The sequence below is a fragment of the Gopherus flavomarginatus genome, chromosome 1 (genome assembly GCF_025201925.1).
Source record: "Gopherus flavomarginatus isolate rGopFla2 chromosome 1, rGopFla2.mat.asm, whole genome shotgun sequence".
In the NCBI taxonomy this organism is placed as follows: domain Eukaryota; kingdom Metazoa; phylum Chordata; order Testudines; family Testudinidae; genus Gopherus; species Gopherus flavomarginatus.
This window is the reverse complement of record NC_066617.1, coordinates 246,735,100-246,752,527: the sequence shown is the minus strand read 5'-3', so window position 1 is coordinate 246,752,527 and position 17,428 is coordinate 246,735,100. Positions and strand designations below refer to the sequence as shown.

Sequence of the window (17,428 nt, the reverse complement as noted above, 5' to 3'; positions counted from 1 at the left end):
AGAAGTTCTTTACCTGGACTCTATTCCTAGTAACCTTCGTGAGCAAATTTTGCACAGCAAGCTTCTCACAAGATCAGACGTTTACATGAGTACAGACATCAACGGGAGATGCACCCTTGAGATGAGACAAGGCCATATGTTTCTAATTCACTAAACAGCAGATATTAAATTGAAAAACGTGCCAGGGCTGCCATCAGAGATTAACTCAGGGACCTCCAGAGCCCAAAAAAAGAGTCTCTACAGCTTGAGCTAACGAGCCAGTGTCACAGACATAGCTGCCCCGTAGCATCCCTTGCTGGCAAAGCATGGCACTAGGGATGTTCCCTGCCTCAGTTCCCCCTCATCTGGGTTTTCTGTCTCTCAACTCTCTGGCTAGGTCACTCTCAGAGTTCAATTGCTTTCTGGGGCAACAAAAGTTCACATAAACAAAAGGTTCTTTCTTGTTGTTTGGGCTCCTCTTCAGCCCATCCTCTGGGCTCAGTTCCCAGCAGTCTCTCTGCTTTGGGATAGAGTGCTGACTCTCAAGCTGCTTTCCCTGGAGTCCCCTCACAGCCTCAGCTTCTCTGGGCTACCTTTCAGTCTTCCCTGCTCTGGGATAGTGCTCTGACTTGGGAGTCTTTCCAGAACCTACTGAAGGGCCTTTCACAGGACTCCAGCTTGCTCCTTGTGAGTCCTCCCTCTGAGTTCTCTGGCCTTTTTATGAGGTTCAAGTATTAATCAGGCTGTAACCTGACCCCAATTTATCTTATCGCCTTGGCTGGAGGCAGCTAACTATGGCATAGGTGGGACTCATTGAACAAGGCTGCCTAACCCCAGGAGTCCTGGCCCTGAAAGGGTGGGCATCCCATCACAGTCAGACTCTTCAGTGGAGATCTGTAACAGACCCTCATCTTTTGTAGGCCAGGCTCAGAGGATACATGTACACACTGTCTAGTGGGATGCATAAGTTCTCAGGGCAAAGACCTTTCCTATTGGTCCCTAATTCACCATTCACATATGTAGCACTCTAGAACTAGTATGGCAAACAAAAATAATATAGAAGAATTGCAATCATTCCTAAGTACGACCTCTTCGGTAGAATTCAAGAGAAACAAAAACATAGAATCTTAGGACTGGAAAGGACCTCAAGAGGTCATCTAGTCCAGTCATCTGCACTCATGGAAGGACTAAGTATTATCTAGACCATCTCTGCCATCCTGATAGAGATTCCACAACTTCCCTAGGCAATTTATTCCAGCACTTAACCACCCTGACAGTTGGGGAGTTTTTCCTACACCACCCTTGCTGCAATTTAAGCCCTATCTTCAGAGGTTAAGAAGAACAATTTTTCTCCCTCCTCCTTCTAACAACCTTTTATGTACTTGAAAACTTACGTCCCCTCTCAGTCTTCTCTTCTCCAGAATAAACAAACAATTTTTTCAATCTTCCCTTCAATCTAGACCTTTAATCATTTGTGTTGCTTTTCTTTGGACTCTGTCCAATTCATTCACATCTTTCCTGAAATGTGGTGCGCAGCACTGGACACAATACTCCAACTGAGGCCTACTCAGCGTGGAGTAGAGTGGAAGAACTACTTCTCATGTCTTGCTTGCAATACTCCTGCTAATACATCCCAAAATGATGTTTGCTTTTTTTGCAGCAATGTTACAGTGTTCACTCATATTTAGCCTGTGATCCACTATGACCCCCAGATCCCTTTCCACAGTACTCCTTCCTAAGCAGTCATTTCCCATTTGTATGTGTGCAACTGATTGTTCCTTTCTAAGTGGAGTACTTTGCATTTGTCCTTATTGAATTTCGTCCTACTTACTTCAGACCATTTCTCCAATTTGTCCAGATCATTTTAAATTTTAATCCTATCCTAATAACAATACCATGTATTACCTGCAAGCCTGGCAGTGCTTATTAATCTTTCAGTGTGTATGTAGATGTTAATTCCCTATAGTCTAATACTTAGATTTCAAGGTACTAAAAACTCAGATTCAACACCAGAATATTGGTGCATTTAATCATTCACTAAATGCTCATGTATAATGAACAGCTCACATTAGTAGTAATAGAAGCATCACATTAAATGTCTTCCCTCCTCACCTCCGCATAGGTTCCAAGCAGTGGTGCCAATTAGAGGTGTCAGGAGTGGGGAAATGAAAGAAATGCCCCCCTCCCCTCAAGGTTTTGGCACTTGCTCAAAGTTTCATAGGCTATGAAGCTGGGGAGGGGGGAGATGCTCCAAGCACTTTTAAATAGTGGTCCCCTACTACATCAGTACGGCTGCTGTTGGAGCAGTCCAGAGCATTGTCCCAGCTGTGTGGTTGCAACGTCACTGAAATTTGATCCAGCCAGCCCTCTGTCCAGACAAAAGGGCAACCAGGCCAAATTTCAGTGAGTGTCATTGTGATCCGATGCATGGTGTCACAACATCACTCAAATCTGACCAAACTGCCACTCTGTACAGATGAAAGGGAACTAGTTTTGAGATTTTTCTGTCGTTGTGACCTTATACCTCTGTTTACATTTTGCATATTGTGGTCAGGTTTCATTATGAACTTCAGTTCCCTTTTTAAGACATGAGTAGGGGTCAAATGGTGTCCAGTTGAAGAAATAGGAAAATCAGGCCTTTGCACAATTCATTATCATTTAGATAAGTTACTATGGAAACAGGTTTGTGAACAAATTAATTTGCTACCATAAGGGCAGTCAGGTAGCATCACAGACTCTAAGGAAATAAATCGTTGTAATCAGCCAAGCAGCCATTTTGTATCAGCTTATCAGTATAACCAATGACCGCACTGCTCTCTGATTATTAAACAAAAGAAAATGTTAAAGGATACAGTAACTTTCCAATGGTGAAACAGCCAACATCTGCCAGGGTGCTCCTTGATCTGGATAAGTGCTAAATAAAATCTACGACAAACAAAAAATGAGCATACATTGAATTGTTACAGAGTTGACCTATCTCCCCAGTCTGTCTCAAAAAATATATGAAATGGCCTTTCTTGAACCTTATAAACAAATGCATAATTCACAATAATGTTTTCAGGTATATTCATTCCAATTGCTGATATTTCTCAAACTTAAAACCAGGCCTGTGACTCTGAAAAAGAGTGAGTGGTATTGAGGTGTAATCCTTCACCACATTTAAACTAGCAAAGTCATACATTTTGTTGGCCAGGACCAAGTTGCAGGCTAGTTTTAAGGAACTGTCTGGAAAGTTAGGCCCAAATCCTGCCCTGGCTGAAGGGAAACAAATGCTTATTATGCCCTCTGCTACAGGAATCCTGCCAAATAGAAAAAGATTCCTTATGTCAGGCAAGCAGATAATTTCCAACCCTCCAAAACACTTGCAGAGCCTTGCAGCCTAACAGTTCACAGATTCCATTAGGACTGTCCAGTCAACAGCATCAATCTGACAACTGCAGACCCCTCCTCAGCCATCTTCCCTGCTATTCCTCTAGCTTCCCTCCACTAGAACACTGTGACTGCTACTGAATCCTGGATCAGTGTCTCCCTCCATTCTTTTTCTGCCTCCACCTTTCAAGTGTTCGATTTGTTTCATTATAGTACAGCAAGGAGCAACAGAGCCAGGAAAGGAGACACTTATTCGGGAGCTGGCTGCCTCCACCAGCACTGTTGATCAGTTAATATGAGGCAAGGAGGATGGAAAAACCAGGATAATCATGAAAGAAAGGAGGAGAGAAAATGAGGATCCCAGAAGGGAAAGCGTGAGAGGGGAGAACTAGAATCAGGCAGTGGACTACAGGTGGGATTTGAGGACAGATGAGCTACAGCTCATTAGAGACAGAAATTAAACACATGCACAGCATTTACAGGCAAGAGACACTTGTGGACAGGGAAAAGAGACAGGAGTATTAGAACAATGAAAAGAGGAAAAAGGAAAGAGCAGAGATTATAGAAGGAGAAGACAGAGGAGGACGAGGAAAGGGTTCTAGAGACAGAAAGAGAGAGGAATTAGAATTAGGGCATCAAGCAAAATGGGAGATTTTTAAGAAGGGCTGGGTCTGGGGGAACTAGCTAAAATACGAAGCTCTATACTATTTTCATCCTCCCAGCTTTATTCCTGGGACAGTTTCTCTGCCTTTCCCAATGGCTGCTAGAGTGCAGCCTTCTGCAGCTCCCCTCCCTATGCTAGCTGACCAGAAAGAGATACCGACAGCCACATGTTAGCAGCCATTGGGGAAGGCAGAGAGCCCACACGAGGTTTTGCAGGGCCTGTTTTCCACTCTGCAAGGAGTTCCATGAGAGTTTGAGGAGGAAAAGGAGGAGTTAGTGTGGACATTTTGACAGAGGAAGAAGCTGACCCCTGAAGGCCCCCAGTTTTGAAGCAGTGCTTGAGGAGCCATCTCAAAATCTTTATACACCTGCCAGTGACATACATGCTTATTAACTGGACCTGCCTTCTCTCCAAGCTCCCTTGGGGGCACAGTATGTAGCATGTGGGACAGTGTTAACTAGTCCACAAGAGACCTGTGCATCTTTTTGCCCATTGATCCTCACTCCCCTGAGAGGATTAAATTTAGCCTTAAATTACAGTAATTCCAATTTAAAATCATTACACTGATTTAATTCTAATTTATTAAATGAAAGAATGTTGCAAATTCAATACTTACGGAGCACACCACTACAAAGATAAAAAGAGTTGAAACTTTTAGGAATCTTAAACAGCATCTGAAAGGTAAGAATAATGTTACTTGTACAAACTTTATAAAAAACATTATTTGTGTTTGATCATACGGAAGTTTTTTACATAGAAAAAAACATGATTAGCCAGAGAACTCAGTTTCCCCATAGAGTACTGAATACGGGCACTAAAATGCAAGCAATTGTCTATTGCCATTCCAGAGCCCAATCTTGTCATCCTTACAAATACAAAGCTACTTTTAACATCAGTGGAGTTTGCCTTGTATGAGAACTTCAAGGCTGGGCCCTAAATACATTTTACTCATTACACAAGAGGCACACTGTCATGGCTGACTTCTCCAAAATTTGATCATTCCCTCAAAATATTTCTAATACGTACCCTGAAAATTATTGAAAAAAATCATAGATGTAAGAAAGGAATAGACATTTGGAGTCCTACAATAATCAAATTATCTCTTTAAAACATCACCAGTTTCTGGACATTCACAAATAAACTATCAGAACCTTGGGTTTGATTTATATTTGACATTATCACAGTGAGCCTGAGTACACTGAACAATGACTTATTTTAAAAAGATTCAATGCCATCAAATATGCTAAAATCTCAGGAAAATATTTAGTATGTCAAACCATGCTTGTTTTAAATTAAACTATTTTCTATTAAAAATTTGCATTTTCCGGTAATCTGTTTTTACATTTACCATTTAAAAACTATGCCCTTATGTCTTATACATGGGAGGTCTCTCTCTCTCTACTAATTATTTTTCTATTTTGTCAATACTATATGTAAAATCAATGTGTGATAGAAAATATACCCCGGGGCTCACACCCTACATGCTACTGGAATAATGTTTGTACAAGATATGCCTTGTGAGGTATCAATAAATACCTCATAACTTGCTGAAAAATAACATCATGGCAAAATGCACATAGCAACATTATATATAAAATTTGAATATAAGCTGAAATCATGACTGAAGTATGTTTTCCAGATAAGTCTGGGGAGTGGACAAACTAGTTACTGAGAAAGGGCAAGCTGATGCCTCAGACAGGTGGAAATAAGGCTGATGAACCATTACCTGCTAAGTGGCCAGTATTTGGCAAGGAAGGGGGCGGGACAAAAAATCTATATCTTAGCAAAGAAACAGCATGGAGTTTCCTTCACTAGACTGCCTGTCACCTTGCTCCCAGCTGGAAATGCTTCTCAAATGGGGGACAGGACTACCAAAAGAAGGGGCAGACACTCCAAGACACCCTCTCTGTCTTTCTGGTATCACTCCTAAGAGGACAAGGGAAAACAGAAGATGGACTTTGGGGGAAGGGTGGGTCCTGACCAGAAGAGTTTGGTCAGAAACCTTGCTGGAAGCATATGGTGATAAATCTTTGAATCTAATATAGTTTGAAGTTAATAAACTTGTTTTAGTGTTTTATCTAATCCAGTGTGTTTGAATTGGAGTGTCTGGGTAACTCTATTTACAATAATAAGCTGGCATATTATTCCCTTAAGGAATAACAGACAATATATTTGTACTGTACTGGAGAGGGCTGGGCAGTACAGAACATAAATTTCTGGGAGAAGATCTGAGACTAGGGGTGTGTTGAGGTCATCCCACAGTATAAGTAAGGCTGGTCAGAGCTAGGGTTTAGCTGTCAGGCTGCAATTACACACAGACCCTCAGCGTGTGGCTTGCCCGCTGGAAGGCTGTTTGTGAGTGGCCCAGGTGGGAGCTACTACAACAAAGCATTATAAGGCTCCCAAGGACAGCCCCCACTAGTCTGGACTGTGCCCCAGGTATGTCACATTGTTTTATATTCACAGTAGCAATGGGTTCTGCTGTGTAATTTGTCTCTTAATTCTCTCCGTTAACTAAAACCTAGGATGTCTCCCTAGTATTTTAGCTAAAAGTAAACATTAAAAAATCGGCTGCCTTCCTGATAGAATGCCAAGTGAGTGGGTTGCTTTAAGCCTGATGGTGGCAAAGAGAAAAACATTCCAAGACATTAGAATTAGTTGAGAAGGCTCTAGTTCAATAAACAGCTGTATTAAGAGAGTCATTTGTGTAATAGAAAACTAAATTAGACAAGTTTCAAAAGATTCAGAAGTCATGTTTGAATCATAGTGGAAATAAGTCCTAGGATCAAGATCACTCATGGGAAAATTAGAAACCATGTAGGTGGCCACAGAGTGATCCAAGCCGCAGGGCAGTGGAGAAGCAGGCTCAGTCTATTTAAAGTCTTTCATCTAGAAACATCAAAGTCCAAGCTACTGAAAAATGAAAAATAGCAGAACAAAAAAGGTTTGAAACTCAAGGCAGCAATGACCAATTTTAAGTTACAAAAGCAATTACCAGCACCTCAGGATTGATAATACGTGTGAGCTACAATCAAGCAGGATGTGTGAAGAACACCCAGTACATGTCTTTAATTATATATTTTGTTTCTCTCTCCCACCTCTATTCTCTACCTCTTAACAACACACTACTATTTACGTACTTTGTTGGGATTTTTTAATATTTTACAAATTATTAAAGCCTTGTTCAGATTATTTTAGATTTAATGCATTTGATAAATCTTCAGCCTGCACTTTCAAATTATGTTTCAACAGTTCTTATTGAAACAAGATACATGATGACAACTACGTTGGAAGATGCAATAGAAATCAAGAGGCGTTAATTGTGAAGTCCATAACTACTTGTCCTTAAATAACAAATTCATCCTCAAAAGCTGACAAGATATAATTAGAAGCTTCTGAAAAATGTTATTTTATTGATGAAGCATAGCATTTGGGGGAGAGGGTTGGTTGGTTGGTTTTTGGCACTTAGTATTACAGGAGCAGCTCTTTTAACAGCTTACAAACCAGCCTTTGTTTTAACCATATTCAGCAACCTGTGTCTTGCATTACGATTCTAATCTGGCACAGTAATGCAAGTACAACTTCTGTGCCAGATTCTATCCTGATTTATACTCACAGGGAAATCCCATTGGACTCCAAGGGGCCTGCATGAGGTGCAAATCTGGGCAGAATTTCCCCTTCTGTCTCTAAACTTAGTGATTGCGAGCCACATCCTCCACTAGTAGCCCCATTAACGTCAATGGAGCTATGCTCATTTATACCAGCTGAGGATCTGGCCCTTATGTATATTCAACAATACAGCAAAATATCTCACAGGAAAATCCACCAAGAAAATATAGCACTTTCCTAAAATGAAAACTTGTGTAGTTTTGCAAATGATTAAGTAAAGAAACCAAGGAGGACTGAAACAATATCAAATATTGGCTCAAGCTGCTAATATTGCAAAGAAACAGTGCTGGTATAGTTGTCAGTATTTAGCCAAGCTGTGCTAACTGTAGCCAATACAGTTAGCCTACTCTGCTTATTCAACAACAATGGAGAATAGGGAAAATCCCACGTTATTTAAATATCCCTAATTAGAACTGGAAGATAAACATGAAGCAGTGAGCTTAAACAAAGCACATTGTTACAAAATGTTATTTGGCTAAATCACACAGAGTGGCAGACTCTAGAAACTGGCACAGGATGCAGTGCACCTATGTTGAGTAATAAGAGATATTTGAACCCTGCGCAATGCTGCCAGGTGATTACTGCAGGTGCAACTAGACTATAAAAAGAGTGCTGTAGTTTTTAGAAGGGGCAAAGTGAACTAGCATCTAGAACTAAGAGATTCTGCAGCTAAAATCTAGGAAAAGCCAACACTGACCAATTTTAGGCTTAAATTCAGGTTGTGTTGATAACATTTAATTTACTAGTAAACCCATACCCCAAGAAAGAAGTAAATGTAGACTTTATACAAGGTCTGCCTACTTTAGATAACTGAAGGATGCAGGTTGGTTTGGGCACATTTTGCATTACAGTACATGTAAAAGGCTATTATAATTATAATAAAAATACATTTACAAAAATAGTGGTAGTTAAACTATTCAAACAAAAATTTATCCAAGCAGCAAAACCTATTGTGGAAGATCTTGTGATATATTCACAAATGAACACAAAGAATTTTAAAAAAGGCATAAAGACATTTTTCCCTTATATAGTATTTAGTTAGAGACCTAAGACAAGTTGCGAGTAATAACAAGGAGCCGTAAATCTTAACCAGATTTCACGATGAATTTCAAAGTGTGTTTTGGTTTTGCTTAAAAATTGATGGGACAACATGACCCAGAATATGGAGTGTTATTTTACTCATTTGCAGAAATGAAATCATTTTCAAGACATCTGCCTTTGGTTATTGACCCTTGCAGAAGTAACAAAAACAAAACAAGCAAGCTCTGGATTCATACCTCATCTTTGGTAAATTGAACTTGATATGAAGGTTGTCCAAGAGTTCATATTTCTCAGAGGAAGCAGATCTAGACAAGCTGGCCATTTCACTTCCCAGGTGAGACCTTTGCTCAAATTCTGCAGAGCTGTTATCCCATGAATCATCATCTGTGGTAAAATCTGGATTATGAAGAGCCATACATCGTAGCCTACAAAACATTTTTAATAAAATAAATAAATAAATGTTTTCCTTTAATTTAAAAATCTACTGATTTATATCCTGATTTTGCACATTCTTAACTTTCCTGTGATTGATTTCACTGGGAATACTCATGGTAATCAAGTTAAGCATGTGCCTAAGAGTTTGCAAAATCAGGTTATTAGTGTGATGGCTGGTGGAAGAAATGTTACCTGGCTGAGATTCTAGGAACTACACCAGGGGTAGGCAATCTGCGGCACACGAGCTGATTTTCAGTGGCACTCACACTGCTTGGGTCCTGGCCACCAATTTGGGGGGCTCTGCATTTTAATTGAATTTTAAATGAAGCTTCTCAAACATTTTAAAAACCTTATTTACTTTACATACAACAATAGTTTAGTTATATATTATAGACCTTATAGAAAGAGACCTTCTAAAAATGTTAAAATGTATTACTGGCACGCGAAACCTTGAATTAGAGTGAATAAATGAAGAACCTGCACACCACTTCTGAAAGTTTGCCGACCGCTGAGCTACACGGAGTCAAGTAAATTGCGTGCATTTAGGAACTGGGCAGTGCAGACAGCTTCTCTGACAAACCTATGCTTCATGAGAGTGAATCTCTACCCTGTCAAACCCCATGCATTTGCCGCAGTGAAGAGAACAGCTCCAGTCTGATGACTCATGGAAGGCTTACTGGAGTGCAGCTAGTCTCTGGCCTGGTTCCCCATCTCTGCGGCCTGTGGAAAAACTAGTGAAGAGGGAAAGAAGTAGGGCTGTGTGAGGGGCACAAGGAGAAGGGTAACTGTGAAAAGGTGGCTGGGGTGTAAGGGAGTCTGAAGGGGCAGGAGTTGGAAAGTGCCCAATCTATATGTATCAACGTTTTGACACATACTTTGGTTCACTGGGGAGTCAACAGAGTACCTCCATGGGGGAAGAACCCTTGATGCGCCAGTGTCTCAGTGCATACAAGAATTGGCCTCTTGGTGCACCAGGGATTGGATTTTGTACACACCAACACATCAGTACCTCACAAGCTTCTTACAGCACTGCTGTCTCAGCTCCCCAATGCATCAGGAAGCAGCAATATGTGAAGAAAATCCTATGCACTGGTATCTACATGACAGTGTTACTCAACCTACAGCCCTCCTCTCATCTTCCTTCACACAACCTACTTCCTCCCTTTTCCTTCCTATTTCCCCATCATATTCCACTAAAGTCCTACTCCGCTCAGAACCCCTACTGTCTAGGCTGCCTCTCTGCAACCCTACAATCAGAATGCCAGAAGGAATAATGTAAAAGCAATCCTTAATTTGAAATAAAAATAACCCACCCATTGTCCTCAGAGGAAACCTTCAGCAAAGGCGTCTTCTCTGTAAAGCAGTTGTCCTTTGACCTTGCACTGAATAATTTCGGCAAACCAAAGTGGTACCTTAAAAATAAATAAATAAAACTAAATAGATAAATCAACAGAATTGTTAATTCTCATTTTAATGACCCCCTAAGGCTCTACACAATATTTGATAAGCTAAAAGTATATTTATATAACTAATTAAATATTAACATATCAAGTGGCTGCTTTCTAAAAAATTGCAGGCAAAATTCTCTCCATTCTTCATTGAGTGCAGTCCCCTCTGATTGCATAATTTGTATTGTTCCATGTGCCTAACTCCCACAGAAGTCATTTCATATGTGCAACCAGGACAGGTATGCAATAAAGATCCACATTGTGAATAAGAGTTTTATACCGCAAATCAGAAGAGAGAATTTTATGCTGCATTTGGACTCAGATGTTTTGGCAAGACCAAAGAGATGCTGGATCAGATGAAAGAAACCCTTTGAAGAACTGGCTGACATGCCTGTCTTCCTCCTTCCATCCACGACAATCCACACTTCTCCCCATTTATCAAACTGGTTGCTAAGTTTTGGGATCCTGTTTGATTTGTCATTAACCATCGATAATCAAATAGCATCTGTGGTAAAAAATGGCTTCCTGCACCTCCACCTTACTAGTAAACTTTGCCCTGGAGGAGGATCTACCCACAGAAATCCATGCTTTGTCACCTCTAGAATGGATTATTTGAATCACTATATACAGAGCCAAGGATGGGGACGATGAAGAGGTTCCATTATGCATCAATTTACCTCTTCATTGTTGCAGGCCACTGTGAACCCATCATCTCTTTGTTCTGATCCCTCTATTAGCTCCCATTCTGTTGCTGACATAAGACTCTGGTCCCAATCGCCAAAACCACAAATAAGTTAGTACGCAGCTACATCACTGATCACATCTCTATCCATGATCCACTGAGACAGTTGTCACTTTATGCACTGCAAGTAGCCACGCTGAAGTCAGAGGGACTACTCACATTGTGTGAAGTTAAATATGTACATAAGACTTTGCAAGATCAGGACCTTAGGTGTTCAGTTCAATCTGCCAGATAGTTTCCAATATTTGTTATCATCTGCTAGCTGTGCTATGGCCTTGCCAAGGTTCCATCTCCACTCTGAACTTTATGGTACAGATGTGGGGACCTGCACGAATACTTCTAAGCTTAATTACTAGCTTAGATCTGGTACCACTGCCACCATACAGAATTTCTGTGTCTGGATCACTCCCTGTCCCCCCCAAAACCTTCCCCTCCCTGGGTAGCCTTGAGAGACGCCTTCACCAATTCCCTGGTGAGTCCAGATCCAATCCCCTCGGATCCAAAAACAAGGAAAAAATCAACTAGGTATTAAGAAAAAAGGCTTTTAATTAAAGAAAAGAAAGGTAAAAGAAAACTCTCTGGGAGAGATTAGCATACCAGCTACTCTCACAGACAACAGATTTCAAACACAGAAGATGTTCCCCTGGGCACAATTTTAGTTACACATAAAAAAAAATAATACCCAAATACCCAATTTGATTCTACCTCTATTTGCATAAGACGGGTTACAAAGAAATAAACATAAACCTATTTATTCCTTTCTAAAACTTACTACTCTGATAAGAAGCTGGTTCCTTGATCTCTCTCACTCCGGCTGAAACTGAAATTCTAAACAAAGGAAAAACTTCCCTCCTTCCTTTGGAAACATCTTGTTTCCCCCATTGGTTCCTCTGGTCAGGTGTTAGCTAGGCTAGGTGAACTTTTTAACCCTTTACAGGTAAAAGAGGCATTAACCCTTAACCACCTTATTTATGACAGGCCTATGTGAACTGAAGATGGTGATTTCAGTAGATGGTCTACATCTTACATGCACGCCCCCCTGTAAGCGCCTTGTTATAGCAATCTCAGAAGAAAGACCAGGAAATGACTGGGCATAGTTAATGGTTCCGGCACATTGGCACTACAGTGTAAGTTTCGTTGTCACGGTCCGTTCTGTGAAGAGATGGCTCCATTCTCTAAGGCTGTCAACTTGCCATCTTTGTATGAGCATTTCATTCACATTAAAAAAGTTTAAAGAAAAAAAACTCCACGTTTTTGAGAGCTTGAGCCCTCATTTAACTCAACCACAGTCTAAAAATATTGTTTCAAACCCTATAGTTTTTACAAAATAAAATCCGTAATCATAATTAAAATACTATTGGGATTTATAATTTTAGGCTCATTTAACATTAACAATATCTTCTAACTGCACATTCTTTGCAGAAATTTTCACCAGAAGTTGAAATGTTTAGTTACAATTCTGATGGCAGGATGAAGTTTCTTGTGTTCTGCCAATATTTGACAAGCGCAAATGGGATGACCCAGGTAATTATAAGCATGTCAGCCTGACATTGATCGCAGGCAAAACAATGGAGTGGCTAATACAGCTCGATTAATAGAGAATTAAAGGCGAGTAATATAATTAATGCCAATCAACATCAGTTTATGGAAAATAGATCCAGTCAAACTAACTTGATATTTTTTTTGATGAGATTACAAATTTGGTTGATAAAGGTAATAGTGTTGATGTGATCGACTTAAACTTCTATAAGGCATTTGACTTGGTACTGCTTGACAGACCTTTGATTAAAAAAATAGTATGAAACAAAGTGAACACGACACACATTAAATAGATTAAAAACTGGCTATATGACAGGTCTCCACATCTAATTGTAAATAGGGAATCACTATTAAGTGGGTGTGTTTCTAGTAAAGCCTCACAGTCATTGATTTTTGACCCTACTTGATTTAATATTTTTAGCAATGACCTGTGTTACCTAGCAGTTCTGTGTCCCTGGGGAACCAGAATGCAGTACCCAGCCTGTCTGACCCCCCAACCCAAGCCTCTGCTTGAACCAAAACCAATCAGAAGAAAGACTTACAAAATGCAATGAAAAGGCACTGGGAGACACCTAAATCCTTGAGATAAGGATGACAGGATTAAGGAAACTCCCCTAGCCTTATTTGCATCGAAGATAGGACAAGGAGGCATCGCCATTAGCATACAGAATGGAGAGCAGAGATTTCAAGGCAAGAACTGCATAGAATTCTGGGGCCAGAAAAGCAGGGAAGCACTGCATGATGGGGGATCTCTGCTAAAGTTGTTAATGAAAACCCTCTCCTGCACACACCCAGCTCAGTAGTTATCAGACCAATTCTAGTCATAAATCCTTTATTGGTATCCAAAATACTGGAGCCCCCTAATTGCATTGTGAGCTCCCTCCAAGGAACACTGCCTATGGCCAGGAATGATCAGCTCCCATTGTCTAGCCTGAACAAAACAACTTTGGTATACTCCCATTAGCCATCAGTTTATACGTAAACAAATCTAGTGTTCTCCCTTGAACCATTGTTGTTTCTCTACAAAAACATCTACCCATGCTCAAGTGTTCTCATGTCTAAATCCAAAATATGCATCAGTTCCATTCTCTCCTCCCCCCCCCCGCCCTTTGGGTGTCTTTTAGTTTCCTCATTCGCTCTGCAGCAACACTCCTCAGACCTAAGCTAAAAGATCTCCGCATCACTGTTTCAGAGTGGTAGCCGTGTTAGTCTGTATCAGCAAAAAGAACAAGGAGTCCTTATGGCACCTTAGGCCTGGTCTACACTACAACTTTAGGTCAAATTTAGCAGCTTTACCTTGATTTAAGCCTGGACCCTCCACACGACAAAGCCCTTTTTCTCGACTTAAAGGGTTCTTTAAATCGATTTCTTTACTCCACCTCCGACGAGGGGATAAGCACCGAAATCGGCCTTGCCAGGTCGAATTGGGATATTATGGAGGCAATTCAACGGTATTGGCCTCCGGGAGCTATTCCAGAGTGCTCCATTGTGACTGCTCTGGACAGCACTCTCAGCTCAGATGCACTGGCCAGGTAGACAGGAAAAGGCTCGCGAACTTTTGAATTTCATTTCCTGTTTGGCCAGCGTGTTTGCAGAGCTCATCAGCATGATGTGCACATTGCCGGGACACATTGCCCACCTGTACTTTGTGAGAAATCTATGATAATGTCCCTCTCGTCACTGCACTGCTGTCGCCTCCTCGCCTGGTTTTGTGTGAAGCAATTGTCTGCTGTTGCTCTGATGGAGGAAGGGGTGACTGACGACATGGATTACAGGCAGGGGCGGCAAGCCACAGGGGGCACTCTGCCAGTCGCTGCGAGGGCGGGAGGCAGGTTGCCTTCAGTGGCATGTCTGATGAGGGTCTGCTGGCCTGCGGCTTCGGCGGACCTCCCGCAGATGTGCCACCGAATCCGCGGGACCAGGGACATCCCACAGGCAAGCCGCCAAAGGCAGCTTCCCTGCCATTCTTGGGGCGGCAAAATACCTAGAGCCGCCCCTGCTTACAGGGAATTAAAATCAACAAAAGGGGTGGTTTTGCATTAAGGAGAAACACAAACAACTGTCACACAGAATGGCCCCCTCAAGGATTGAACTCTAAACCCTGGGTTTAGCAGGCCGTTGATTTCACAAAACAAATCTGGTCAATTTTTTGTTTTGATCCATCTATCTTTTACATCTTAGGCTGGCAGCAGATGGTGCAGTATGACTGCAAGCCATCGTCATCTCCTGGGTGCTTGGCAGAAGATAGGAATGACCTGGCTGAGTCACTCCCATGTCTGCCCAGGCGCCCCTGACTGATCTCACCAAGCTCAGCTAAAAGAGCACCCAGGAATATGAAGACGACGGCTACCAATCGTAACGCACCTTCTGATGCCAAAAGGCAATGAGCTGCTATGTGTAGCAATGCAGTCCCACATCTGCCAGCACCCAGGAGACGAACGGTGACGGTGAGCTGAGTGGGCTCCATGCTTGCCGTGGTATGGCGTCTGTTCAGGTAACCCAGGAAAAAAGGCGCGAAATGATTGTCTGACATTGCTTTCACGGAGGAAGGGAGGAGGGACCTGATGACATTTACCCAGAACCACCCATTACACTGTTTTTGCCCCATCAGGTATTGGAATCTCAACCCAGAATCCCAATGGGCAGTGGAGTCTGTAGGAACTGTGGGAGCGCTACTCACAGCTACCCACAGTGCAACGCTCCAGAAGTTGACACTAGCCTCGGTACTGTGGACGCAGTCCGCCGACTTAATGCATTTAGAGCATTTTGTGTGGGGACACACATAATCGACTGTATAAAAATGATTTCTAAAAAAATGACTTCTATAAATTCGACCTAATTTTGTAGTGTAGACATACCCTTAGAGACTAACAAATGAATTTGAGCATAAGCTTTCGTGGGCTAAAACCCACTTCATAGGATGCATGCAGTGGAAAATACAGTAGGAAGATATATATACACAGAGAACATGAAAAAATGGGTGTTGCCATATACACTCTAAGGAAACTAATCAATTAAGGTGGGCTATTATCAGCAGGAGAAAAAAAAACTTTTGTAGTGATAATCAGGATGGCCCATTTCAAACATTTGACAAGAAGGTGTGAGTAACAGTAGGGGAAAATTAGCATGGGGAAATAGTTTTTACTTTGTGTAATGACTCATCCACTACCAGTCTTTATTCAAGCCTAATTTAATGGTGTTCGGTTTGCAAATTAATTCCAATTCTGCAGTTTCTCACTGGAGTCTGTTTTTGAAGTATTAAGTCGCAATTCACCAACAAAAAAACTTCAAAAACAGACACCATTGGGAGGGAATTTGCAGCAGGAAGAAGCAGAGCTCCATATGAGAACACAAGTGACACAAGCAGTACATTGACAGAATTACAGAACTACCCCCCGCCCCCAAGAATAACCCTAATAAATGAGCATACCCCAAAGTAATGGACAAATCTGGTAACAGCTGGAATAAACATAAAATAATCACGGATGAAGTTTGCAATGACACAAAGATTGTGGGAGTGATAAATAATGAAGATGACAGGTCACTTATATAGAGTGATCTGGATCATTCGGTAAGCTGGGCACAAGCAAACAAAATATGCATTTTAATACAGCCATATGTAAATCTATACACCTTGGAACAAAGAATGTAGGCCCCACATACAGGATGAGGGAATCTATCCTGGGAAGAAGTGACTGTAAAAGTTTTGGAGGTCACAGTGGATAATTAGGTGAAAATGAGCATTAGCTGTAAAGCCATAGCCAAAAGAGCTAAGGTGATCCTTTGGTACATAAACAGGGGAGTCTCAAGTAGGAGTAGGAAGGTTGTAGTTCCTCTGTATTTGGCACTGGTGTGACTACTGTTAGAATCCTGTGTCCACTTCTGGTGTCCATGATTCAAGAAGACTGCTGACAAATTGGAGAGAGTTCGAAGAGCCAGAAGAATGACTAAAGAATTGAAAACATGCCATATAGTGATAGACTCAAGGAGCTCAGACTGTTTAGCTTAACAAAAAAAGAAGGTTGAGGGCTGACTTGATCATAGTCTATAACTGCCTACATGAGGAACAAATATTTGATCATGGGCTCTTCAATCTAATGACAAAGGTATAACAAGATCCAGTGGCTGAAAGCTGAAGCTTGACCAAATTCAGACTAAAAATAAGTTATAAATTTTTAACTGTGAGAGTAATTAAACATTGGAACAACTTACAAAAGGTTGTGACACATTCTCCATCTCTGGGGATTTTAAAATCAAGATTGGATGTTTTTCTAAAAGATCTGGTCTACTTCAAACAGGAATTTTGGCAAAGTTCTATGGTCTGAGTTCCTTAGAAAGTCAGTCCCTTCTGCCTATATAATTAATGTATCTATGATCAGGAATTCATAAGCTTATTTTAAAATATAATACAAAAAATGATTAACTGCTTCTGTAAAATAGGACACTGGAACTTGGGGCACAATGATAAAGTTCAATCAAAAGACAGAGCGTGGTGGGAATTATGTATTGCTAAGGTTTACATGTGACAAACAACCTCCGCAG

General features: G+C 41.1%; 1 protein-coding gene across 1 annotated transcript in view; it reads right to left on the bottom strand.

Annotated features, from left to right (window-relative positions):
• Positions 1-17,428, bottom strand: part of OCA2 (OCA2 melanosomal transmembrane protein) — a 301,354-nt gene that overhangs the window by 241,430 nt on the left and 42,496 nt on the right. Inside the window, exons 2-5 of the mRNA XM_050932081.1 lie at positions 10,471-10,569; positions 8,959-9,147; positions 4,629-4,686; positions 2,832-2,904 (exon numbers count right to left, since the gene is read on the bottom strand). Coding sequence (XP_050788038.1) covers positions 2,832-2,904; positions 4,629-4,686; positions 8,959-9,147; positions 10,471-10,569 — 419 coding nt within the window. The remainder of the gene's footprint in view (positions 1-2,831; positions 2,905-4,628; positions 4,687-8,958; positions 9,148-10,470; positions 10,570-17,428) is intronic.